Source organism: Hemiscyllium ocellatum, chromosome 35 (assembly GCF_020745735.1).
Source record: "Hemiscyllium ocellatum isolate sHemOce1 chromosome 35, sHemOce1.pat.X.cur, whole genome shotgun sequence".
In the NCBI taxonomy this organism is placed as follows: Eukaryota; Metazoa; Chordata; class Chondrichthyes; order Orectolobiformes; family Hemiscylliidae; genus Hemiscyllium; species Hemiscyllium ocellatum.
In genome coordinates, this window is record NC_083435.1 from 5,091,033 (window position 1) to 5,117,897 (window position 26,865).

The 26,865-nt window shown below is 44.2% G+C and overlaps 2 protein-coding genes across 3 annotated transcripts in view; both read left to right on the forward strand.

Annotated features, from left to right (window-relative positions):
- LOC132832374 (guanylate-binding protein 1-like) overlaps nt 1-6,388 on the forward strand; it is a 34,545-nt gene extending 28,157 nt beyond the window's left edge. Inside the window, exon 10 of the mRNA XM_060850320.1 lies at nt 919-6,388. Coding sequence (XP_060706303.1) covers nt 919-1,316 — 398 coding nt within the window. The 3' untranslated portion in view covers nt 1,317-6,388. The remainder of the gene's footprint in view (nt 1-918) is intronic.
- Nucleotides 6,389-9,019: 2,631 nt separating this feature from the next.
- LOC132832499 (zinc-binding protein A33-like) lies at nt 9,020-24,550 on the forward strand. Of its 2 annotated transcripts, none has more exons than XM_060850553.1 (6): nt 9,020-9,243; nt 15,210-15,308; nt 17,681-17,914; nt 19,430-19,458; nt 19,550-19,665; nt 21,388-24,550. In XM_060850553.1, the coding sequence occupies exons 1-6, from the start codon at nt 9,049-9,051 to the stop codon at nt 21,942-21,944; spliced, it is 1,230 nt and encodes a 409-aa protein (XP_060706536.1). In that variant the 5' UTR covers nt 9,020-9,048; the 3' UTR covers nt 21,945-24,550. The 2 variants fall into 2 exon arrangements, with proteins under 2 accessions (XP_060706536.1, XP_060706537.1); XM_060850554.1 differs by having other exon boundaries at nt 17,684-17,914.
- Nucleotides 24,551-26,865: the final 2,315 nt, after the last annotated feature.

Below are 26,865 nucleotides of genomic sequence, written 5' to 3' on the forward strand. Positions count from 1 at the left end.
GAGGGGAAAATGGGGAAACTGGTGGAGAGGCCCAAGGTGGAAGATGAGGTGTTCTTCGTCCAGGTGTCAGATGATAAGGGTTTGTCGATGCAGGAGGCTCAGGACCTACATGTCCTTGACGAAATGGGAGGGAGTGTTCAGCCACAGGGCGGTGGGGTTGGTTGGTGCGGGTGTCCCAGAGATGTTCTCTGAAACGATCTGCAAGTTGGCGTCCTGTCTCCCTGATGTAGAGGAGACCACATCGGGTGCAACCGATACAGTAGACGACACTGATAGACATACAGGTAAACTTCTGTCGGATGTGGAAGGATCCCTTGGATGGTGGTTGGGGGGGGTGTGGGGGGAGAAGTGTGGGCACTAGTTTTGCACTTCTTGCAGGGAAAGCTGCTGGGAGTGGTGGGTGGGCTGCTTGCGGGGGGTGGGGGTGGTGGGGCGTGGATCTGACAAGATAGTCACTTTTAGATAAGCACATGATTGTGCAAGGTATGGAGGAATATGGGCCAAGGGCAGGCAGAAGAAATTAGTTTAATTTTGCATCAGGTTCAGCATAATATTGATGGCCCTGAACCTGTGCTTACAGTTCTATGTGTGTATGTATGTCTATATGTGTATGAGCATGCCTTTATATCTATATATGTGTATGTATTTAATATGTGTGCATATGTATGTCTGTTTGTTTGAGTGTATATTTGTGGATGGGTGTATCTGTGCCTGCATGTGCAGTGTATGTCACTATGTGCATATATAACATACGTGTATGAGTGTGTAGGCATGTCTAAATGTGTGTGGGGGTAATCATGTGTTTGTGAGTGTATGTGTGAGCATGTGAGTGTGTGTGTGTATATGAGAGAATGTGTGCACATGCTTGCAATGATGTGTAAACGCCACTTCTGACAATTTCCTGTTCTGCTTTTGAAGTTGAGCAGCAGAGAGCTGCTGAGATTAAACAAAAGGCGAAGGCTCAGGAAGAAGCATTGAAGAGCCTCGAGGAAATCAGGAACAACGAGAAGGCGTTTTATGAAGAAAGTACCAAACAACTGCACTTGAAGATGGAGGAAGAGATAGGGAACTTGCAGCGAGAGCAGGAGTCAGCACTGGAATGCAAACTGAAAGAGCAGAAGGAATTAATGGAGAAACAGTTTCAATCAAAAGCTGAGATGATGGATGAGCAAATCAAGACCCTGAGGAAGCAACAAGAATCTGCCAGGTCCTCCTTTAATTGGGAAAGTTTTGCTTCAATAGCTAAGGGTGCATTAGACACTATAATTAATGCTTATACATCACATAAAACCATGAAGCTGTTGACCAAGATATAATCCTCCAATACATTACCCCAGGTTAGAACAGGTATTGTTTTGCCACATATTTGGGTGTATTTTAGCCTTTATTGCATAACTGATCGCATGCCCTTAATATAGCCTACACAATCTTAATTCTGCTGTCGTAAAATAGGATCAAATTGAGCATGAGCTGTTATTTCTTGAGGGACAGAATTGAAAGGGAGGGATATTTTCTCAATCTTACGTTGAGTGGATTGGTTTATGAGGAGAGACTGAGTAGACTGCGATTATATTCATCAGAATTTAGAAGAATGAGGAGGGGGATCTGAGAGAAACATATAAAATTTATGAAGGGAATAGATAAGATAGATGTAGAGAGGATGTTTCCATTGGCAGGTGAAGCTGGGACAAGAGGACATAGTCTCAGAATTAGGGAGAGCAGATTTAGGATTGAATTGAGAAGGAACTTCTTCACCCAGAGGGTTGTGAATCTGTGGAATTTCCTGCCCAGTGAAGTAGTTAACACTACTTCAGTAAATGTTTTTAAAGCCAAGATAGTTTTTTTTTTGAAGAACAAAGAAGTTAAAGGTTATGGTGAGAGTGCGGGTAAGTGGAGCTGAGACCATGAAAAGATCAGCCCTGATCTTATTGAATGGCGGAGCAGGGGCTCAAAGGGCCGGACGGCCTACTCCTGCTCCTAGTTCTTATGTTCTTATGTCAGCTAACTTTGGTTCGAGGCACGGAAGAGGATGCAACTTAGTTTAACAAGGAGGATGGCAGAAATGGGTAGGTTCACAGATCAGGAAAGAATTGAAAGGACAGCTCTCTTTTCTCAATGAAGGCTGAGCAGGTGACCTAACCTTGACGTGTGATTGGATATCCAGCATGGAAACAACCCAACAAGGCCTTGCTGATGCTCACATTCCTCCCATCTTCACCCCTCATGGTAACCATCTATAGGCTTCTCCTTAATATTGCTGTCTTGTTTCCTTTACGTGCATTGAGATAATTCAAGGTCCATATTCTTCCCAATCTCAGGATGAAGAGGTTTCCCTGTTGATGGCCTCGAGCTCTGCTCTTCACCACAAAAGAAAACATTCTCCATCCAAACTTCTCATCATTTTAAAGGCCTGATAGGTCAGCCCTCAATCTTCTCATTTTGAGATTGGTCTGACCCTGATCAGTTTAGTCAGACATTCTGAGCATCTTCCTTGTAGCCTTTTCTGTAGCCTCTCCAGTGCCTCTACAATTTTTAAATAATGGTCAGACTCCCAAACTGCACTTTGGACTATGAGGTTCAGCACATCATTGCAGCTTGTCAATGCTAGCCCTCAAGAAATAAAAACTCAGTCTTTAGCTAGCTTTACTTTCTGGCTTTGCTGATCTGTGTGGGGATTCTTTAATTCTAGATTCCTTTGTTCCTCCATTCCAGCGAGACGCCAGGATATTGGTGCCTTCCTCCTTATTCCAACAAAATGCATTTATTTGGATCGACATTATTTGCTAATTATTTGTGCCTCTGCCAGTTTATTAATGCCTTCCTGTAAATTGTTACAGCCCTCCTCAGGATTGACTATTCTGCTCACTTAGAATTTAGTTTTGTGGCATGCCAAAGTCTTTTTCCCTAAAGTGAATTGAAAAGAACATGATGTATAGCAGGGTCTAGATTAGAGTGGTGCTGGAAAAGCACAGCAGGTCAGGCAGCATCCGAGGAGCAGGAAAATTGACGATTCGGGCAAAAGCCCTTCATCAGGAATAGAGGCAGGGTGTGCCTGCAGAGTGGAGAGATAAGTGAGAGGGGTTTGGGGTTGGGGAGAACGTAGCATGGAGTACAATAGGTGAATGGGGGTGGGAATGGAGGCACTGGTCCTTATGAAATATTACTTCCCAGTTTCTGTCACTCTGACTAACTAGCTTCACTTCACTCTATGCTTTTCTGCTGTAAAACCAGTATGTACTCTATTCTGCCAAGCTTTCCCACCTTATTCGTTTAGTCTATTATGGGTCAATTGTTCAGGGCCTTTTAAAAATCTAGATAACTCACATCTACTGTGTGTCCACTCTCTGTTGCTTCTTCAAAACATTCAAGGTTGATCAAGCTTAAATTTCCATTCATGATCTATGCTGGTGATTCATAATAAATCAAATGAAATCAATTCATTATCCAGTTCTTCATTTCAAGATGTTTTCTCTCCTTTTATGACATTTACGTTATTTATCCAACTGACTGGTCTATAAGTCACCAGATATATTTTGTCCCCTTTCTTAAATCCTGGAGTTTTGAGTTCTCTGGCTTCTCCACCTTTCCTGAATGGGTTATTAAATAAGATGCCTCTCCATCTCCATCCTGAAACTCTTTTAAAATTCATGGATGCTATTCAGGTGGAAGATTATTGTCATCCAGGGCGTGAAGGCTAAAATCTTGGCTAGTACCATTCCCTGTCAACTACTTGAACATGGCTTTTGAGTGTTCATTCTGAAAGTATTGTTGCTGTGGGAGTGGGAGAATGGGAAACAACACATGAACACATCAGCCTTAAACCAGGAACACCATCAGTTCCTTAATCTCCAGTTTATTTATTAATGGTAATCTTAACCCTGGTATCCCTCTAAACATCTACAATGAGCCTCAGTGGAAGCAATGCAGTGAGTCATCTGGCCTCAGAGCCACTTACTTTATAAGTGGGGGATCCTTCCGAAGTATTGAGCTGTCTCAGGGAAGCCCTGGTGTTGCTGTTTTAAAATGTTTTGTGCAGAGTACTGAGTCAGGTAAGTCTTACAGTTAAATGGTGTGTAAAATACACATGGTCTAGTTTTAGGTGTCATATTATCATATTTTTGAACTGAATATTATTTTAGTGAATGAATGTAACAGTGAACATAAGACACTGCTAGAAACATTCACCATTTCAAAACTAATTTTGGACATGACTGCTGCTGATGATTTTTTGTGTGATTTTGCATGTGTTTTCTTCCACATTTTTCTTTCATTAGAAAAAGAAACTCAAAGTTATATGGGTGACGTGAAAATTGCTGGGATGGTAAAGATGGTGGAAGATGGCCTAAGGCTACACAAGGATATAGGTAGGCTGTGGACAGATAGTGGTGAATGGAATTCAATCCAGATAGGCCTGAGGTGATGCACCTGGACAGCACAAACAGGCAAGGGAATACGTGATGAGCAGAAGTACTGAGGATCAGATGGACCTGGGTATGTACACAGGTCTCTTAAGATATCAGGATAACATGGTTAAGAAAACATGTGGGATGCTTCCTTTAAGAGCAGGGATGGATATGCTGGAATTTATAACGTATTGCTTAGGTCACATCTGAATGTACCAGGATGTTGCCTGAGCTGGAGAGCTTTGGTTATGGAGAGAGATTGTACAGACTAGAGTGTTTCCCTTGGAGCAGAGGAGACTGGGGAAGGGGGGAAATGACTGAGTTACATAAAATTATGAGCGGCATAGACCAGAGGGAATCAATGACTGGTACAGATTTCAGGGAAGGGGCAGGAGATTTAGAGACTATGTGAGGAATAGAACTTGTTCAGTTTGGGATGAACTGGTGGGCATGGATGAGTTGGACTGAAGGGTTTGTATTACTCTATAAAAGCTTGCTTGCCCAGCGGGAGGTAGGAATCTAGAACACCTTGCCTATAAAGAATGGTAGAGGAAGAAATCTATATGATATTTAAAAAGTATTTCAATGTGCATTTGTGATGCCACGCCTAACAAGGATGTGAGCAAAGTTCTGGAATGTGAGATTAGAATAGTTAGGTTGTTTTTAAGTGGCACAAGTTGATGGGCTGAATGGTCTTTTTCTATGCTATATACCTGCATGACTTGAACATTTGGATAGGGCACGTCTGCATTTTTATTGACAGAATGATAAAGTTCTGCTGTAATTACTCTGTCAATATGTTCAGCGAGTTGGGGGAGTGGGGTTCAAAGCTCAATTCAACTCCAGTTTCACCCAGCGGCCAGGAATATTTTTACTGGAGGGTCAACGATGACCGAGGTGAATGCTTTGGACACACCGGTTCAAATGCCACCCCAGCAGCTGCTGAAATCAGAAGCTAGTCTGTGATGGTGACTGTAGGCTACTACAAAAGCCACCTGGTTAGGGAAGGAAACTTGCTGCCCTTACTTAGTCTAGATGTACACAAGACACTAGACCCACAGCCATGGGGTTGACTCTGAATTGCCCTCTGAAATGTCTCTCCCATACTATTTAGTTGAAGGGCAGTTAGGGTTGGGCAACAAATGGTGATCTTGCCAATGACACACTCAACCCCTGTAGGAATGTAGAAGAAAGAGGGTATAATGGGAAAGCACACTGGCATAGTTCCCCCCTCCTCCACCACACACACTCTGCCCTGTGTTTGTGCAGCTTACTTATTCATATTCAGGTGAAACCAGGTCTGTTAATAATGTGACATGTACTGTTTGATGTCACTGACAGAGTTCGGGAAGCTGAGGTTTGATGCAGTATGGCTGACCTCTGCCCTCAGCAATGACCTCTCATCATTGTTCGCCCCTGCATCCAAATCAATGCAGAGTTGTGACAAATCTCCCAGTGAAGGCAATCACACTTACATCTGGTGTGAACACCTGAGTGAAGACCTGACCAGGGCTGACCAGGTCACCATACCTCAGGTGAGGGGAGAGGTTAAGATGGAGAGTCTTTCAGTCATGGATGGGAATTGAACCCACACTTTTGGCATTGCTGCTTCACAAAAACAGCCAAGAGCTAACCAGTCTCCCCTGGGCTGAATATAATGGTGCTAAATTGCTTTTAAAAAGTGCATTTAATGCAGTACAATGTATTTATGATGTTTTTAAACAGTCAGTTCTTTTGTTTACAATGTTATACACTCCGCCTTTGTAACTGAGGTCATGTTGAGTCTGGACTACAGTATTTACCTGACTTGTTGGCAGCCTGCAAAGTCATAGTTGTATTTTTTTTTCCAAATACCTCTGCTTAGCTGCTGTCTGCAGTGAGAAGCTCTTTTCTCCATTGTATGGCTCTCCCTAACTCTGGAAAAATTCCTGCCCCAGATTTTCTCTGAATCTGACATTATTATCTTGCAAAACTTTTCTTGTTCCGTTAAGATCACAAAATAAAATATTGAAAATGACATGAGTCTCCATTGTTTCCTTACTTTATTTCTTGCAGATTAATATTATCTTCATAATGTACCTTCTCGTATCTGTTCACCTGTCCCACTTAACCTCTCATGTGAACCAAACTACGATAAGGTGGGAAATTCCATAGAATGGGATGAGAAATTGATCTTACACTCAGTCCAAGAGAGAGAAATGGCAGGAGGTCTGACTCAGCTGAAGAGTATGGAAACAGACCCTTCAATCCAACCAGTCCAGGCAAATCCACAGCACACCACACCACGTTATAGTCCAACAGGTTTACAATATCTTGGGAGTACAGTACAAGAGCACTGCTCCTTCATCAGTAGCTAGTGGAGTAGGATCATAGGGGACAGAATTTATAGTAAAAGACCATAGTGATATACACCACAATCTTAAACTAAACAAAAAACTGAAAGAACTTTGGATGCTGGTGATCAGAAATAGAAACAGAAAACGCTGGAAAAGATGTGGCAGCATCTGTGAACAGAGTTAACATTTCAGATTGAGTGACCTTTCCTCAGAACTAAACTTGTCCCACCTGCCTGCACTTGGCCCATAACCCTCCAAACTTTTCCTCCTCGTGTCCTTATCCAAATATTTTTTTCAGCATTGTAACTGCACCAATAACCACTTCAGCTAGAAGTTATTCCACACAGGAACCACTCTCTGTGTAAAAACTAGATTCTCTTATAGAGTCATAGAGATGTACAGGATTGAAACAGACCCTTCGGTCCAACCCATCCATGCCGACCAGATATCCCAACCCAATCTAGTCCCACCTGCCAGCACCCGGCCCATATCCCTCCAAACCCTTCCTATTCATATACCCATCCAAATGCCTCTTAAATGTTGCAATTGTACCAGCCTCCACCACATCCTCTGGCAGCTCATTCCATACACATACCACCCTCTGCATGAAAAAGTTGCCCTTTAGGACTCTTTTATATCTTTCCCCTCTCACCCTAAACCTATGCCCTCTAGTTCTGGACTCCCCAACCCCAGGGAACAGACTTTGTCTATTTATCCTATCCATGCCCCTCATAATTTTGTAAACCTCTATAAGGTCACTCAGCCTCAGACGCTCCAGGGAAAACAGCCCCAGCCTGTTCAGCCTCTCCCTGGAGCTCAAATTCTCCAACCCTGGCAACATCCTTGTAAATCTTTTCTGAACCCTTTCAAGTTTCATAACATCTTTCCAATAGGCAGGAGACCAGAACTGCATGCAATATTCCAACAGTGGCCTAACCAATGTCCTGTACAGCCACAACATGACCTCCCAACTCCTGTACTCAATACTCTGACCAATAAAGGAAAGCATACCAAACGCCTTCTTCACTAACCTATCTACCTGCTTTCAAGGAGCTATGAACCTGTGCTCCAAGGTTTCTTTGTTCAGCAATACTCCCTAGGACCTTACCATTAAGTGTATAAGTCCTGCTAAGATTTGTTTTCCCAAAATGCAGCACCTCACATTTATCTGAATTAAACTCTATCTGCCACTTCTCAGCCCATTGGCCCATCTGATCCAGATCCTGTTGTAATCTGAGATAACCGTCTCCGCTGTCCACTACACCTCCAATTTTGGTGTCATCTGCAAACTTACTAACTGTACCTCTCATGCTCACATCCAAATAATTTATGTAAATGACAAAAAGTAGAGGACCCAGCACCAATCCTTGTGGCACTCCACTGGTCACAGGCCTCCAGTCTGAAAAATAACCTTCCAACACCACCCTATGTCTTCTACCTTTGAGCCAGTTCTGTATCCAAATGGCTAGTTCTCCCTGTATTCCATGAGATCTAACCTTGCTAATGAGGAACCTCATTGAATGGCTTACTGAAGTCCATATAGATCACATCTAACACTCTGCTCTCATCAAGCTTCTTCATGTCTTTTGAAAAATCTTTCTCCTGTCATCCTTAAAATGTGCTTTTGGTCTTGAAACCCCAGACCCTAGAGTAAAGTACCTGCTGTTCACCTTATCCTCATGATTTTATGTATCTCTTATAAGGTCACGCCTCAACCTCCTACTCTCCAGTCTCACACCCAGCCTATCCTGCCTCTCGATTTCACTCAAAAACCTTCCAGATTAGAGTGGTGCTGGAAAAGCACAGCAGGTCAGGCAGCATCCGAGGAGCAGGAAAATCGACGTTTCGGGCAAAAGCCCTTCATCAGGAGAGAAACAGGGTGCGCCTGCAGAGTGGAGAGATAAATGGGAGGGGGTGGGGAGAAAGTAGCATAGAGTACAATAGGTGAATGGGGGGTGGGGATGGAGGTGATAGGTCAGAGAGGAGGGTTGGGGAGTCTTGGCAACGTCCTGTTCCAGTAAGTATCTGGGAGTGACAACCTCTCCGCCCATATCCAGGAGGCGGGCCTTTCACAGATTCTCTTCCAAGCATTCCAGGAAATGAAACTGAAAAAAGGTTTGCAAATACCAGTTTCGGGAGAGTTGGCAGTCGTTCTGCTGGAGGCTTTGCGTGTTTGTGGGGTGGGGCGAGAGATTGTGCAGAACGTTTAAAGATCGACCTCCCTGTTGCTGAGGGTGTCTTCCTCGCGAAAGAACCGAGGAGTGGGGGGGGGGGGGAAGCTGAGAGAGTGTGCTACCTGGGCCGACGCGATGAAAGCTGTCACGGAGGCTGAGCCCTCCCTGAAGGATGCACAGAGAACGGGCAGCTGTCTCCGGGAAGATCCGAGCCATCAGCAGGAGCTGAAACTTTACTGTAAAACCCACCGGCAGATGCTCTCCGAGACCTGCAGAGCCCACAGGAACCACGAGGTGGTCCCTGTCCAAGAAGCAGCTCAGGAGCTGAAGGTGAGGGGCGGCTGGGAGGAGCTGGTCTATCCGGTAAACAGTTTCAGAAATTCCTCTTTCCTGGAGTTTCAGATCCATTCAGCAGTCACATCCAGTTACATCTTCATTGTCCAGAGACCCAACTTACAACAACGTTACCATCTTCACAGATGTGGAGGTGCATATGTTGGACTGGGGTGAATAAAGTTACACATCACACGACACCACGTTATAATCCAAGGTTTACAGTATCTCGAAGGTGCAAGCTTTCAGAGCGCTGTTCCTTTGTCAGTAGAGTAGGATCACAGGACAAAGAATTTATAGTAAAAGACCACAGTGACATACACTGACGTGAGATATTGAACAAACTTAGATTGCTGTTAAGTCTTTCATCTTTTAGATTGGGGATGCAGGTTTCGATTGATTCATATGTCAATCCCAGAGCTTTCTTCAAGTCACATTGCGGAGATAACTTAAGGTTTTATTAAAAAGTAAGGGATCTCACCTCATATAATTTACTAAAGGTGTAAGGTTAGAGTCTGTATGTATTCCAATCTTGAGTCAGACTGGTTCTATTTCCAAAGAAGACATTTGTAAAATGTCACATGGATTGCAAAAACACATTGACTGCCTACAGATTGTGTACACATTTTAATCTTGAGTCCGACTGGTTCTGTTTCCAAAATAGGAATTTATAAAATGTCACATGGATTGTAAAAAATATTGACTGCCTACAGAATATGTACACATTTTAGTAGAGTTTCCGCTGTGTATATTCCCCGTTCCCTAGTCACCCTGGGGAAAGTGCAGGGGAGTGTTGTCCTGATTGAGTTCCTGTACCTGCTAAATGACAACTTCCTGCTAAACTGGGTAAATTCATACTCTCCTGACATCAGTTCAATGTCTGCACTTTGGGTGAACCCAGCAACTGTCCTCCATAGCCCAGCTCTCAATCCCAGATTTGCTGCTTGCATTTAAATCCTACCAGGTGTCTTGATGGGGATTGAACCCACATTCCCTGGGCATGAGTCAGGACCTCTGCATTGTTAGTCCAGTGACACTACTACAGTGCTCCAACCTCCCTACTGTGAGGCAGATTCTCCCACCCAGCTGGCTTAGGACAGAGATTGGTGGAAGATGGAGTGGGCAATGATACCAAAGAGCAGAGACTTTGTCAAGTACAAATTGAGACAGAAAGCTTTACCTTTCTTTGCCTCTGTCGGTAATCTGTGTCATTGATAAGTGGCAGGGACCCAATCGGAAATCCTCAAACATGGAACTGTAAGGGAAATGTCTATGAGTTAGGGGGGAAACAATGCTCAGTGATTATAGAGAGAAAAGGGAAGTTGGGGGGAGGGGGTGAAGCTTTGCTTGCTTTTTGAGACAACATGATGGTAGATTTGAAAGGGAACGCAATGCTTAACAACAGACCATAAGACACAGGAGCAGAATTAGGTCATTTAGCGCATCAAATCTGCTCCACCATTCGATCATGGCTGAAATGTTTCTCAACCCCATTCTTCTGCCTTCTCCCCATAACCCTTGATCCCCCCTTACCAATCAAGAACCCAGCTATCCATATCTTAGTACACTCAATGATTTGGCCTCCACAGCTCCCTGCAGCAATGAGTTCCACTGATTCCCTGGCCTCTGGCTGAAGGAATTCCTCCTCATCTCCATTCTCTAGTGTCATCCCTTCATTCTGAGGCTGTAGCCTTGGGTTGTAGCCTCTCCTTCTTGTGAAAACATTTTCTCCATGCCCACTGTAACCAGGCCTCTCGGTATTCTCTAAGTTTCAATCAGATCCCCCTCATCCTTTTAAACTCCATTGAGGACAGACCCAGAGTGTTCAATCTCTCTTCACATCAGAAGCCCTTCATCCCTGGAATCATTCTTGTAAACCTTCTCTGGACCCCCTCCAATGCCAACACAACCTTCCTCAGATACAGGGCTCAAAACCGCTCATAATAGTCCAAATACCAAGGATATATTTCCCTCCCCTCCCCTATCAGCGTTCCGCAAGGACCACTCCCTTCGTGACTCCCTCGTCAGATCCACACCCCCCACCAACCCAACCTCCACCCCCGGCACCTTCCCCTGCAACCGCAGGAAATGTAAAACTTGCGCCCACACCTCCACACTCACTTCCCTCCAAGGCCCCAAGGGATCCTTCCATATCCGCCACAAGTTCACCTGTACCTCCACACACATCATCTATTGCATCCGCTGCACCCGATGTGGCCTCCTCTATATTGGTGAAACAGGCCACTTACTTGCGGAACGCTTCAGAGAACACCTCCGGGCCGCCCGAACCAACCAACCCAATCACCCCGTGGCTCAACACTTTAACTCTCCCTCCAACTCCACTGAGGACATGCAGGTCCTTGGACTCCTCCACCGGCAGAACACAACAACACGACGGCTGGAGGAGGAGCGCCTCATCTTCCGCCTGGGAACCCTCCAACCACAAGGTATGAATTCAGATTTCTCCAGTTTCCTCATTTCCCCTCCCCCCACCTTGTCTCAGTCGGTTCCCTCAACTCAGCACCACCCTCCTAACCTGCAATCTTCTTCCTGACCTCTCCGCCCCCACCCCACTCCGGCCTATCACCCTCACCTTGACCTCCTTCCACCTATCCCACCTCCATCGCCCCTCCCCCTAGTCCCTCCTCCCTACCCTTTATCTTAGCCTGCTTGGCTCTCTCTCTCTCTTATTCCTGATGAAGGGCTTATGCTCGAAACGTCGAATTCTCTATTCCTGAGATGCTGCCTGGCCTGCTGTGCTTTAACCAGCAACACATTTGCAGCTGTGATTTCCAGCATCTGCAGACCTCATTTTTTACTCAAATACAGTCTGACCAGAGTCAAACACAGCCTCAGCAGTACATCTCTCCTTTTGTATTTTAGCCCTGTCAAAATGAAAACTAACATTGCATTTGCCAACTGCCAATTGAACCTGCAATTTAAACTTAAAGGAATCCTCAATGAGGACTCCTAAGTCCCTTTGTGCTTAAGATTTCTGAAACCTTTCCCCATTGAAAAAATAGTCTATGCCTCAATTCTTCTTACCAAAATGCATAACCTCATACCTCACCACATTGTATTCCATCTGCCACTTCTTTGCCCACTCACCTAGCCCTTCTGCAACCTCCCCACTTCCTCAAGACTACATGTCCCTCTACCTATCTTTGTGTCATCTGCAAATTTAGCAACAATATCGTCAGTTCCATCATCCAGATTGTTAATGTATAACATATGGTCCTAACATTGACCCCTACAGAACACCATTAGTCACCAGCTGCCATCCTGAAAAAGACCCTTTATCCCTATTCTCTTTATTCTGCCAGTCAGCCAATTCTCAATCCATGCCAGTACCTTGCCCAAGTCATCATGAGCTCATATCCTGTGCGGCACCTTGTCAGCAGCCTTCTGAAAATCCAAATAAATCACATCTACACGCCCTCCTTTGTCTAACTTACTCATGACCTCCTCAAAGCATTCCTCCAGATCTGTCATGCATGATTTCCCCTTGATGAAGACGCGCTGACTCTGTCCAATTTTAACCATGCACTTATAGAGTCATAGAGTCATACACAGCATGGAGACAGACCCTTTGGTCAAACCCGTCTAAGCCGACCAGATATCCCAAACCAATCTAGTCCCACCTGCCAGCACCCGACCCATATCCCTCCAAACCCTTCCTATTGTATACCCATCCAAATGCCTCTTAAATGTTGCAACTGTGCCAGCCTCCACCACTTCCTCTGGCAGCTCATTCCATACATGTAAGTTATCCAGTAGGTCGCTTTTACATCTTTCCCCTCTCACCCTAAACCTATGCCCTCTAGTTCTGGACTTCCCGATCCCAGGGAAAAGACTTTTCCGATTTACCCTAGCCATGTCCTTCATAATTTTGTAAACCTCTATAAGGTCACCCCTCAGCGTCCGACTCTAAGTACTCTGCAATCTCAACCTTAACGATAGACTCCAAAACCTTACTAATGACTCGGGTCAGGCTAACCAGCCTATTTTCCAGTCCTCTGGGGATTTTCTTTGACTCCAGTAATTCCTGAAAGACCACCACCAATGTCTCACAATTTCTTCAGCTGTCTCCCTCAGAATCCTGGGGACTGGCCCATCCCGTCTGGATGATTTATCCATCTTCAGACCTTTCCATCTCCTCAGCACCTTCTCCTTAAGTGATAGCCACTACACTCACCTCTGCCCCTGACTCCCTTGAAGTTCTGGTATGCTGCTGGTGTCTTTCACCATGAAGACTGATACCAAATACTCAGTTCCTCCACTACTACTTCACTTCTATTCCTACTTCTCTTCGGTTCCTCAAAGAGGAAATAGCTAACAGTCTCATTTTTAATCTGGGAGCTGGGAATCAGCACAGTTTGAGAATTAGGGCCAGACCGTTCGGGAGACATGCTAGAAAACATTTCCACTCACAAAAGGTGGTAGACAGTTAGTATTCTCTTGTACATTAGCAGTGGATGTTGGATCAGTTGTTCATTTTAGATCTGAGACAGATCATTTTTGTTAAGTGAAGGTATTAAAGAATATGGATCAAAGTGGGAATATGGGGTTCAGACATAGATTAGCCTTGATCTCATTGAGTGGTGGAACAGGCTTGAGGGGCTGAATAGCATCCAATGGGGGAGGAGCTGGCCTAGTGGTATTATCACTGGAGTGTTAACCCAGAGGCGCAGGTAATGTTCCTGGGATATGGGTTCAAATCCCACCACAGTTGTCAAATTTAATTCAATCTTTAAAAATTGAGAAGTAAGGGTCTAATCGTGAATTTATTATCAATTGTTGGAAACACCCATTTAGTTTGTGAATGTCCTTTAGGGAAGGAAATTGCTAGCCTCACTTGGTCTGGCCCACATGTGACTCCAGATGCACAACAATGTCCTCTGGGCAATTAGGGATGGCCAATAAATGCTGGTCTAGCCAGTGCCTCCCTCATCCTGTGAATAAATACATTCTGAAAAAAATGGTCCTATATCAGTTGAATAAGGAGCAAGGCATCTGGAGGGAAAAAGTGATGAGCCTGGAGAGAGCAGAAGGGGAAACAGTAGACAATCAGGGGAAGGATGGAAGGCACAAGAAACAGAGAAATTCTTGCTCCGATCACTGTGAACCCGTGACATCTTCAATACCAATGGGCTTACTTCAGTAGGCCTTGATGGGATAGGCTGGGCATCTCCAATGTCACTGGAACTCCACACCTCCCACTTTAGAAGCTGACCACAATTAATAATACAACCTGACCCAGGGCCCAATCAAACAAGGAAAAATAAAATCGCATTTGTTAAATCTGGTATATTTTAAAAAAGCCAATCACAATAATGCTGTTTTCTTACTTGAGAGAGATGATCCTGAGGGTGACCACATCTCAGGCCGGGGGGATGGTTGAGGAAGCTCAGCCACACTGTTTGTGTCACTCTGCAGCAACTAAGGGCTACTGTTGTCTTTCTCAAGCATGTTACCATGAGTTTTTACAACAATTGACAATGACTACATTAGATATTTAATTCCAGATTTTGATTTAGTTTCAATTCCATCATCTGCTCTTGTTGATTTTGTAACTGGGTCCCCAGGGGACAGTCGCACTGTGCCATCGCCTCTCTGGATGAGCTGTTGAAACATTCTGTGATGTAACAGGGCTCTCTGTAATCACGTGCTAGAGATTCCAGTCAATGCTGCTGTATCACCATGCAGATAATGTCCATAAACATGATTGAAGAAACACTTTGAGGTCTGGCCTGAACGTATCTAAACCAATGCACCCATACAGAAGCAGTCTTTAATAGTTATGTTACTTTGTTTAAAATAAGCACAGTAATGCCCTCTGTTAAAAACAGCAACGATTTGAACATTAGCTGAATGTTTTGAGTCTAATATTCACATTCCTAATAACTGTATGCAGGCTTCCAGACTCGATGTCAGCACAATTAATGGATGTGTCCCATTTTCAGCAGGAACTGCTGCAAACTTTACTGTGTCCACTCCAGAACAAGAAGAGGGAATGCAGTATCACAAAGAAGACCTACGAGAGAAGGTTAGCTTGCATTAAGGTATGTTTAATACATTGTTAATATAACATTTTAAACACTTGCTCAAATATCCAAGTCTTTTTAATCAAAGATAAGTCTTAACGTAACATCTTTACTCTGAGGTGTTTGTGTGAAAGGGTCATAAATATAGAATAGTCACCAGGAAATCCTGTTGGAAGCCAGGAGCAACCCTTTTACTTGGAGGGAGCTCACTACCACAGGGAGTGACTGAGACAAGTCAAATCGATGCATTGAAGAGGAAGCTGATTTGATTTGATTGATTACTGTCACGTGTACCGAGATGTAGTGAACAGTGTTGTGTTACAGGGCAAAAGTGAGGACTGCAGATGCTGGAGATCAGAGTCTAGATTTGAGTGGTGCTGGAAAAGCACAGCAGGTCAGGCAGCATCCGAGGAGCAGGAAGATCGAGATTTCCTTCATCAGTGTTGTTTTACAGGCAGATCATATACTATACAAGTGCATCAAGGTAACTGGTATGAAATTGTGGGTGTACTGTACCTTTAGGAGAGTTGAAAAGCTGGCAAAGACTTAGAGAAGCTCAGAGAGTCCAGAACAAGGTAACAATGTAACCTTTGGTCAAAACAGCTAGAGTAGCTGGGTTGCCATGAGACAAAAACAAACTCAAATTTGGCCAATCTGTTTAAATTATGCCCCAAGATATCAAGCTCCAATCAATTAATTTAGTATTTTGATAATATTAAAATCAATGAAACGATCCAGTGTGTTGGGGTGTAAATAACAGATATTTTGACCAGTTAGCCAAAAGAGAGACCTGCTAAGCGACCAACAAGGACAGACTGCCAGCAGAACAGCTCTCTGAAAGACACCAGTTGATAAGTTTGTGCAGCAGAACATCGACCTGGAGAGAGAATTACAGAGGAAACTCAGCTAGCTGTTTTGTTTTGGTAAATTATAACTGGGATTTTTTTTATTAGACTAGTATTGTAGAGGGGGAGGTAAAAGATAGGTTTAAGAGAAATGAGTTGTAAATGGTCGTTAGTTAATAGTCTCTGTTATACTTAAAGAATAAAGTTATTAATTTTTACTTTAACTAGTGACCTCTGGGATAGCCCTTTGCCTCTCGAATTTTAACAGATTACAGCATGGGGTGAATCCTTTCTGTGTGGCTGATTTAAATTAGCAGAGGGGTTTACCCCTTGTCATAAATAACAAAAAAGAATACAGGTTACAGTGTTACAGCTGCTGCGAAGGTGCACAGAGAAAAATCAACATTAACCTTTGAAATAATAGATGAAGGAAACAGGAATGGAAGGTTAGGTTGACACACTGAGCACAGCAGTGTAGAGTGAGCAGAGCCAGCTGAAGTATAAATGCTGGTATGGACCTATCAGGCCCAATATTTCATTTCTGTGCTGCACATATTTTCTTTGCAAGAACATTGCCCCCTTCAGAATGCAAATGCAGCTGAAACTTTGGTTCAATTTCACGTCCTCATTTGGGAAACTGATTCTTCAATCAGACTGGGGAAGCCTCAGGATAAAACCCAAAGGAAGCAGCTGCCAGAGACTGCCTGGAACCCTCATAGATGTGACAGTCTAGAAGACTCAACAACACCTCTTCTTCCTCAATGGCTGAAGACTATTGGAATCTCACTGGACATTCCTCTATCCACCCAGTACTGGCCAGGCCAGCATTTATGGGCAAAAGCCCTTTTCAGGATTTCCTGATAAAAGGATTTTGCCCGAAACGTGGACTCTCCTGCTCCTTGGATGTTGCCTGACTTGCTGTGCTTTTCCAGCATTGCACTATTGACTCTGATATCCAGCATCTGCAGTCTTCATGTTCGCCTAGGCCAGCCTTTATGGCTCATCCTGAATTGCCTGCAGGGCAGTTGAGAGTCAACCACATAGCTGTGGGTCTGGAGTCACATATAGGCCGGACCAGGAAAGGATGGCAGATTTCTTCCTCTATAGGACTTTATGAATCAGGTGACAATTGATAGCAGTCATCATTAGACACTTAATTCCAGATTTTTATTGAAGTGAAATATCCAGGATACAAATACAGTCACCGGGAACATTATCTGGCTCTTTGGACTAATCATCCAGTGACAATCCCTCCAGGACAGCACCTCCCAACCACTCAAAGCATTGACTCTCTCCACAGATGCTACCAGACCTCGTGAGTTTCTCCAGCCTTCTCTGGGCTTGTTTCAGCTCATTCTATAGGTTTGAGATTGGAGTCTGTTTGCTGGTGTTGTCAGTAGCTGTGAGTTTTCCTGTGCTCTGTAATGTAAACCTTATTTGCAAATGTATACATGTCAGGAATCAGGAATGGCTTGGAACACATATCATTTCTGTCCCAGAACTTGATCCATTAATCTGGTCATTTCAATTTTTCTCTTCCCACAGCAGCGAACAAACGAGGCAGAGCAGCACGTGAAAAAAGAGTTTGACAAACTTTACCAGTTTCTGCATAAGCAGGAGAAGATTGCCTTGCAGAAACTGAAGCAGGAAAAGAAGAAAAAGACCCTGTTGGTGAAGGGAAAGATTGAGAAGATAACCGAAGAAATAGCAGTGCTGTCCGCCTCCATTCAGGAGATGCAGCAGTTACTGGGAGAAGAGGACCATGTGTGGTTTCTCAGAGTCAGTGCCTCCTTGGACAGTCGCTTTCTCTTCCCTGTCTTTCCCCGTTTGTCCCAACAGAAGCTGACATTGTCATTTAAGGCTCTGTTCCCAATCCCATTGTGGATTCCAGTCTCACTCCACACTGATCAGCTCACCCAGGCTGACACTGCAGGGCACTACAGAGAGAGCACTGCACTGGCCTTTGGATGTGACACTACACCAAGTCACAGCCGGGTGGATGTAAAAAGATCCGATTTGAGAAATTTATGGCAGGGGGAAGCTGGACTGAGCAAAACTGAAATTGGTTACTCCGTGCTTGTGCTGCCCACACAGTTGAATATCCAGTGGGCTTTAGGCTCAGGCATGACAAATGACCAATAGTCTTAGTGACATATCAAAGTCTTCAGGCGAAGAGGTGGGGAGATAGAGAGAGGACAGAAAATGAGAAAGCTTATATCTGCTGGAGTCTTGAAGAGGTGACTGGTGAAGGAAATCTAGAACTAGGCTCATAGTTTGAAAATAAACTGAATCCTATTCAAAACCAAGAAACATTTTCTGTCAGAGACCTGTGAGTCTTTCAATCTCTCTCCTTGTAAAAGGAATGGGAGCAGAATCATTGAATCATAGAGATGTACAGCATGGAAACAGATCCTTCAGTCCAACTCGTCCATGCCAACCAGGTATCCTAACCTATTCTTTTAAATTTTTCCCTTCTCTACCTAAACCCATGCCCTCCAGTTCTGGACTCCCCCATGCCAGGAAAAAGACCTTATCTATTTACCCTATCCAAGCCCCTTATGATTTTATAAACCTCTATAAGGATCACCACTCAACTGTCGTTAAATACTTTTAAGGCAGAGATAGAGAGTCACGATAAACCAGGGAAGGTACAAGGTTATCAGGGCTAGGCAGAAATGTGGAGTAATAAGATCAGCCATTATCCCATTGAATGGAGAAACAGACTTGATGGGCCAAGTGGCCTACATCTGCATTCATATAAAGTATCTCTTCTGTTTTCATGGGAATATGAAATCCACTGTTCTTTGAAACTGAATATTTTACACAGGGAACATTTGAATGTATAAGGTAATTGTAGTTGACTCCATTGTGAATTGCGCTGTAGAATATCAGCTGTAGCAAATCATTAAATTCACACTGTCAGCATAAAGGGCTGATTTTTGTTGTTTAAAGTCTGAAAACCTTACTATTTATCTGAATCCCTACTCTGTGAAAGCAGGCCATTCGGTCCATCATGTCCACACCAACCCTTTTGAAGGCCATCCCACCCCTCGACATTTCCAATGGCCAATTCACTTCACCTGCACATCCTCGGACTGTGGGAACAAATCCACACAGATATGGGGAGAATGTCTGTGTGGAGTTTGCGCAGTCACCTGAGGGTGGAACCAAACCTGGTTCCCTGGTGCTGTGAGGTTGCAGTGCTAGCCACTAAGCCACCGTGTCTCCCTTAAATATGTGATATGTTTGTAACAAAGTTCTGAAAGAGTAATTACTATCTTTTGCTTCTTTCAGAGATATCCAGAGATGGTGAAAAGCTGCAGGTGAATAGATTTAAAGAGAATCTATTTTTCTTCTCTGATGTTGAATGCTCATAATTTGCTGCTGTTACCTTGCACTGCTCTGTTCATGTAGAGTGAAAAGACCTACCCCAGCTCCAGTGAAGACTGGTCCTGTTATCAATGTAGAGAAGACCATTGGATCTCTGCAGTACCGAGTCTGGAAGAAGATGTTGACAGTGATTAGCACAGGTTAGTTTTCTGGCATGAGGCAGCGGATGGACTGATCTCCCCAGGAGCAGACAGAGAGACAGAGTTTGAATTGCTCAGCTCAGCAGCTCTCTTCTGGAAGTGCAGGAGCTGTATAGCGAGGTGAGACTAATTGCCCTTGACATCAAACTCACAGAGGGTTGTGAGCATTTTGAACTCCTTACCACAGAGAGCTGTGGGCAGAGTTTTGTTGTGTATTTTAAGGCTGAGATAAATAGATCATTTTTGAGGTATCAAGAGTAATGGGGAAAGGGTAGGAAAGTGGACATGAGGAATATCAGATCAGCCATGAACCTACTGAATGGTGGAGCAGGCTCGAGGTGCCGAATGGGCGGCACGGTGGCACAGTGGTTAGCACTGCTGCCTCACAGCGCCCGAGACCTGGGTTCAATTCCCGACTTAGGCGACTGACTGTGTGGAGTTTGCACGTTGTCCCCGTGTCTGCGTGGGTTTCCTCTGGGTGCTCCGGTTTCCTCCCACGGTCCAAAGATGTGCGGGTCAGGTGAATTGGCCATGCTAAATTGCCCGTAGTGTTAGGTAAGGGGTATATGTAGGGGTATGGATGGGTTGCGCTTCGGCAGGTCGGTGTTGACTTGTTGGGCTGAAGGGCCTGTTTCCACACTGTAAGTAATCTAATCTAATCCTGTTCCAATTTCCTGTGGTTGTATGGTCATATGAACCTTCCCTTCATCATAAGATCAGGAGTAGAATGGTCAAAGACGTCTGCTCAATGATCAGCTCCATTCATGACTCTGCAGATTCTGAAGCATGATCAGATGCATCATGGGCAATTTCTAGGTTTGCTTTCATAAGTGGTAATTAACTTTTGCGCCACCCAAGTACCAGGTAACTAGAGAAAATCTGATCCATCTTCCCTGGACATCTAGTGGGATTACCAATGCTGAAACCACAGCATTACTATCAAGGAGGTCACCATTGACCAACCTGGACAGGCCTTATAAATATTGTGCTCACAAGAGCAGGTGGGAGTCCAGGATTCTATATTCAGAAACTGATCTCCTGACTCTCCAAAGCCTGTACATCATCTACAAGGCACAAGTCAAGAAAATGATGGAATACTCCCCACTTGTCTGGATGGGTGCAGCTCCAACAACACTCAAGATTCTTGACACTGTGCAAGTCAAAGCAGCCGGCTTGATTGACATCCCATTGCCACCTTAAACATTCACTCTACCAATACTCAGGAGAAGCAGAGTGTACCATCTACATTTATACTGCAGCAGCTCACCAAAGCACCTTCTACAGACTTCTACCAACTAGAAGGACAAAGGCAGCGCTTCAACCTGCAAGTTCCACTCCAAGCCACTCATTGTGGAAACATAGCACTGTCCCTTCAGTGTCACGAGGTCCAAATCCAGGGGCTCCCTCTCGAACGCCACTGTGGTGTCCGTGTATCCCATGGGCTGCAATAATTCAAGATGGTAGCTCACAACTGCAGTCTCCGCAGCAACAAGGGGTGGGCAATAAATACTGACTTGGCCTGTGACAGTGCCCATCGCAGAAATGAATAGGTTATTGGGAAATCAGACGCTAATTATAGAAGGTCAATGAATCCAGTGTAAGTAAGGGTGGGAGTAACATTGCCGTGTTTTTGTCTATCATCTCATTAATGATATTACTCATCAGCTTCTCAGGTCACCCACAGAATGTGTTAAGAGTTTCTGTTTAATTCTGTTTTCTCAGCTCCAGTGACCTTGGACCCTTGTACAGCTCACCCATATCTCCTCCTGTCCGAAGAGTTCACGAGTGTGAGGCACACCATGAAAAGACAGCAGTCACCCTCGGACTCCCCACAGAGATTTGATCCTTGCCTGTGTGTCTTGGGACGTGAGGGATTCACATCTGGGGTACATCACTGGGAGGTGATGGTGGGGCAAAAGACCGAATGGGATGTCGGTGTGGTCAGAGAATCTATCAACAGGAAAGAGGCCATTGACCTGAATCCAGATTCCGGAGGCTGGATTATCGCATTGAGAAATGGATATCAGTACAGAGCTGCTACCAAAACATGGAAACACTTAGATCTGAGGGAGAAACCAAGGAAGATCCAAGTCTGTCTGGATTATGAGGGAGGGAAGGTGTCCTTTTATAACTCAGAGAATAAGACCCTTATCTACACTTTCACTGCGATATTCACTGAGAAACTCTATCCCTTCTTCAGTCCTGGTCGAAATGATGGTGGTAAAAATGCTGAACCACTGAAAATCTGTCCCCGTAGAGTAATAATCCAAGAGGAATAGAATTTTTGTTTGAATCAAAGGGAAATTTTGCAAATGCTGAAAATGGGAAATGAAAGCAGAAACTGAAGTGGATTAGGCAGCATCTGTACGAGAGGAATGACATCAGTCTTCCAGATACTGCAGTCATAAAGTGTGCAAGTTTGACAACTTTACTCCCTAACGATAGCTTCTGTTTTCTCTTGGCGTGTACACTTCCTGCACCTTCATCTCTTGTTCCTGTTCTTGTCCTGTTACTATCCCATGTAGACTGGGCTCATCATTGTTTCCACCATCTCCTGCCTCCCATCCTATCATAGTAACTGAAATAACTCCTCAGAGGCCGGACACCATCACCCTTTATTTACATGTGGAGAGTCCTTGAACTGATTCGGTTCCCTCCGAGCCTGCCCTCAGAGTAAACAGAACCTCGAACATTTCTGTTTATTTGTTTTTTTTCTCTTCTTCCTCAGAGGCAGCTCTCAAGTGAACAGAACCTTTGTCACCATGTTTATTTTAAATTTATTTTTCTCTTTTTATTCTATTACGCCCACACTGCTGCCTAACTGTGGTAGTGTATATGTTTCCCCCAGCACCCATGTTGTGGGTGTGCAGGTGTGAGACACAGTGAAAGACACAAGGTGCACGATTCTTTATTCAGTTTCCACCACCAGGAAGAAAGGAAACACCCGAGTGGCCAGTGACAAGCCGTGCCCTTCACCTCAAAGGGCAATGCTGTGATCAAACAGTGAAGGGGAGGCCAGGGATTAAATCAAAATAGAGTTAAAGGGAGAAATAATATGCCCCACTCCCTGCAGTGCCCACCTCTCCCTGAACACTCTTGTTCACTTATTTATTTATTTTTAATTACCCCCACACACCTGCCTAACTGCGGTAGTGCTTATTTTTTTCCCCAGCACCCATGTCGTATGTGTACAGGTGTGAGACACAGTAAAAGACATAAGGTGCACAAACCTTTATTCAAATATCCACCATCAGGAAGAAAGGAAACACCCGAGTGGCCAGTGACAAGCAGTGCCCTTCACATTAAAGGGCAATGCTGTGTGATCAAAAAGTGAAGGGGAGGGCAGGGATTAAATCAAAATAAAGTTGAAGGGGGAAATAATACACTCCACTCCCTGCGGTGCCCACCTCTCCCTGAACACTCCTGTTTATATCTGTCAGCCAGGGCTCCCTGATTGGACCCAGTTAACAGCCCTAATCAGGGAACTCATATTCCATGAGGGCTACCTTGTTACAATCATTATATTACCCTCCTCTATGTACCCCTCCCTCCATACCTATCAAAAACATGTCATTCCCCTAACATCTTCTATCTTTGAAAAAGGGCCTGGAGGGCGAACTCTGTCTCCCTCTCTCTGCAGATGCTGAGTATTTCTAGCATTTGATGTTTTTACTTTAGTAGCATTTCTTTCTGAAGTCGATCAGGAAACACAAGACTGATAAAGGGATAGCTGTATGCTGTTTTTCAGGGTCTTTCTCTAAATATCTGAGTGATATAAATATCTTTTTACCTCCTCCAGATTCCAGAGTTCAGGAAACCAATGTGTAAGCAATTGTTTGTTTTTAATATTGGGATATGTTTTCAGAATATTAAGTAAAATGGTTCTAACCGATTGATATTAATATTTCAAAGAATGACCCAGCACAGAAGAATCTTCCATCCTATTGCCTGTTCCACTTCTTTGGAAGACCATTCTATGAGCCAATGCTCCTGGTCATTTTCCTTTGTGACACTGAAAACATTTCTACTTTGAGGATTAGCCCAATTCCTTTTTGAAAGTTGGGCTCATTGTTTTTTAAGCTTAACTGTGGCTATATGCCAAGGGACAAAAGTGAGGACTGCAGATGCTGGAATCAGAGTTTAGGCTGGAGTGATGCTGGAAAAGCACAGCAGGTCAGGCAGCATCCGTGGAGCAGGAAAATCAACGTTTCGGGCAAAAGCCCTTCATCAGCAAGCCCTTACAGCGCCACTCTAATCTAGACTCTGCTTCCAGCCAATATCCAGGAGGGAGAAAGTGAGGACTACAGATGCTGGAGATCAGAGCCGAGAGTGTTGTGCTGGAAAAGCACAGCAGGTCAGGCAGCATCCGAAGAGCAGCAGACTCGACGTTTCGGGCATAACTGATTCTCCTGCTACTCAGATGCTGCCTGACTTGCTGTGCTTTTTCAGCACCATACTCTCAATTCCAGCCAATGTCACCTTGCTGAATAATATCACCAATGAGGCGCTCCAAGACATCTTCCTTATCTGTCGATACAATGTGAGACATTGAGAATTCACATCATCTCGAGAAGGACTTGAGCGTGATTTTCAGAAACCCAATGTTCGCATGCTGACAGAGGGCTAAAAGCAGGAGGGCTAAAAGCAGTTACTCCAGAAGTTGCTCAGAGTCTGGATACTTGTTTGAGGTTCTGTCAAAGCAGAGACACATACATCACGAGTATCCCAAACTCAACAACAATCCAGAAATTGTAATAAGGAAAGGCCACAAACAATTGAGTGTTGAGAATAATTTTAACCAAGCTCTATAGGCAGGGACGTCACAGGTTTGGATGGAATTCTGATTGAGTTCAATAATAAGTAAAATTGTATGGAGTACAAAAACTGTTATATAATTGTCTTTTGCTATTCTTAAAACAAAATAAAGGAAAATGCTGGGAAAAGACCCTTTAATCTGCTCTCCAAGTAATAATTCAGTCTCGGGATTTATTAAGATATCTATATCTCCCAATAATTAAGATTTTTACTCATTTTATTCTTTTGTGGGATGAAAAGGAAGCATTTGTGGCCTGATCCTAATTGACCTGGAACTGATTTGGGCTATTTCAGGGGTGGACTAGAATCCCCCATGGTACTCTGAGTCTGCAGTCACATGCAGACCAGCCCAGCGAAGAGTGGCAGACTTCCTTCCCGAAGCCAAATGGCTCTTTACAGCAATCACTCCATGGTCAATGTCACTGAAAACTATTGTGATATCCTGGACGTATTTAAATTCCAGCTGCCAAGGTGGGGTTTGAACCTGAGTCCCCTCGCAGCACCAGCCTGGGCCTCAGGATTTCTCATCCAGTCACGTCACCCTTATGTCCCTATTTCATAGCATCTAACATTTTGTATGAGTGCCACTATCCTCTCGATTTACACTGTGAATCTCTCCATGACATTATCTCTGAATGGCACTGACAGAACTGATGTGACTCTGCAAGTTCACTCAGCTTTGCTGAGAATCTGTTCTGGTTTCGTTTATCTGTTTGCACTCTCACGCTGACATTAGATTTTGGTTTGTCTCTTTGTCATGTTTTGTAGATTCCCCCTCATTGGGAAGGTACTATATATTCCATGGGAATGTGATCCTTCCTCCTGCACTCTCTCCCTGGAATCTTTGGAATTATTTTGAGATATTTGACAAATGTAGGCCTGGAATAAATATGGCTGCTGAATGGATAATCAACATCGATGTTCAAATTGGAGATCAGATTTATGAAACCACGTTAGGGTTAAGTGTTTACCGACTTGGGTGGGAATATATTTAATGTGTTGCAGGTGGATTTTAGACAATGTTTTTGGACAATGAGTAAGAGTAATTAGTTACCTTTACATCCCATGAGTATGTGAGTGTTACGGTAGTAGCTGATCTTCTTGGTCAGCTTCTCCTTCCCCACATCCTCATATCTCTTTGAAAATAAAAACAAAACCCTGACAATGCTGGAAATCTGAAAGAGAAACTAAGTGCTGGAGAAACTCAGCAGGTTTGGCAGCATCTGTGGACAGAAAACAGAGTTAATGCAATATGACCCTTCTAGGAACAATAGAAATTGGTCAGATTTGTCCTGCTTTTTTGTGTACATGACATATGCAGGTGTGCTGGGTATATGCTGGTGTGTTGTAAGTGTGCTAGAGTCCTGCAGGTTCTGGAGCACAGCTTTCAATTTTTGTTGTCTGAATGTCACCAGGCCCCATAGCCTTTGCAGTATCCAGTGCCTCCCACCATTCCTTAATATCACATGGACTGAATCGAATTGGTTGAAGACTAGAATCTCTGATGCTGGGGATCACTGGAAAAGGCCGAGATGGATTATCTATTGGGCATCTCTGACTGAAGATGGATTCAAATGCCTTACCTTTTTTATAATATGTTGGGATTTCCCCATCATTTAGGATGGGGATACATTTGGAGTCTCCTCCTCCTCCTGGGAGTTATTTAATTGTCTACTTCGACACAACACGTGACTCCAGACCCACTGCAATGTGCTTGACTTTGGTTTTTGAAAGGACCAAGCGAAACATTCAGATGTATCTACCACTGCAGGGGTTCAGGAAGGTTAAACATCGCACAGCACCAGGTTATAGTCCAACAGGTTTGTTTGGAAGCACTAGGTTTCGAAGCGCTGCTTCTTCATCATGTCAGAAGGAGCGCTTTGAAAGCTAGTGCTTCCAAATAAACCTGTTGGACTATAGTCTGGCGTTGTGTGATGCTTAACTTTGTCCACCCCTAGTCCAACACCGGCTCCTCCACATCAGAGGTTCAAGAAGGCAGCTCACCACCGCCATCTCCAGGGCAATTAGGAAAGGGCAATAAAGGAGGTAAAACCCACTGACACTGATGATTCGGTGTCATACCTGTTTAGCTGGCGCAGTGCAACCAACTCGCAGCCACTGTTCCAGAGACGCCTGCAAAATTAAATCTCAAACTCAGTAGCGTGGGGAATAATTGGAGAGCAGAAACAGAAGAATTAAAACCCAATACTGTTCCCTCAGCACTGCACTGAGGTGTCTGGCTCTGTGCTTAAACCTGTGGATTGGAAGAGACTGTGCAGAACAGCAGTGGGCGGCACGGTGGCACAGAGGTTAGCACTGCTGCCTCATAGCTCCTGAGACCCGGGTTCAATTCCCGACTCAGGCAACTGACTGAGTTTGCACGTT

Bases quoted from the DNA above. Each gene is read 5' to 3' on its own strand.
- LOC132832499 (XM_060850553.1), top strand. From the start codon at position 9,049: ATGAAAGCTGTCACGGAGGCTGAGCCCTCCCTGAAGGATGCACAGAGA. The intron at 15,309-17,680 runs GTATGTTTAATA...CTCTTCCCACAG, and splicing joins GAAGGTTAGCTTGCATTAAG to CAGCGAACAAACGAGGCAGA. The intron at 19,459-19,549 runs GTGAATAGATTT...CTGTTCATGTAG, and splicing joins GAGATGGTGAAAAGCTGCAG to AGTGAAAAGACCTACCCCAG.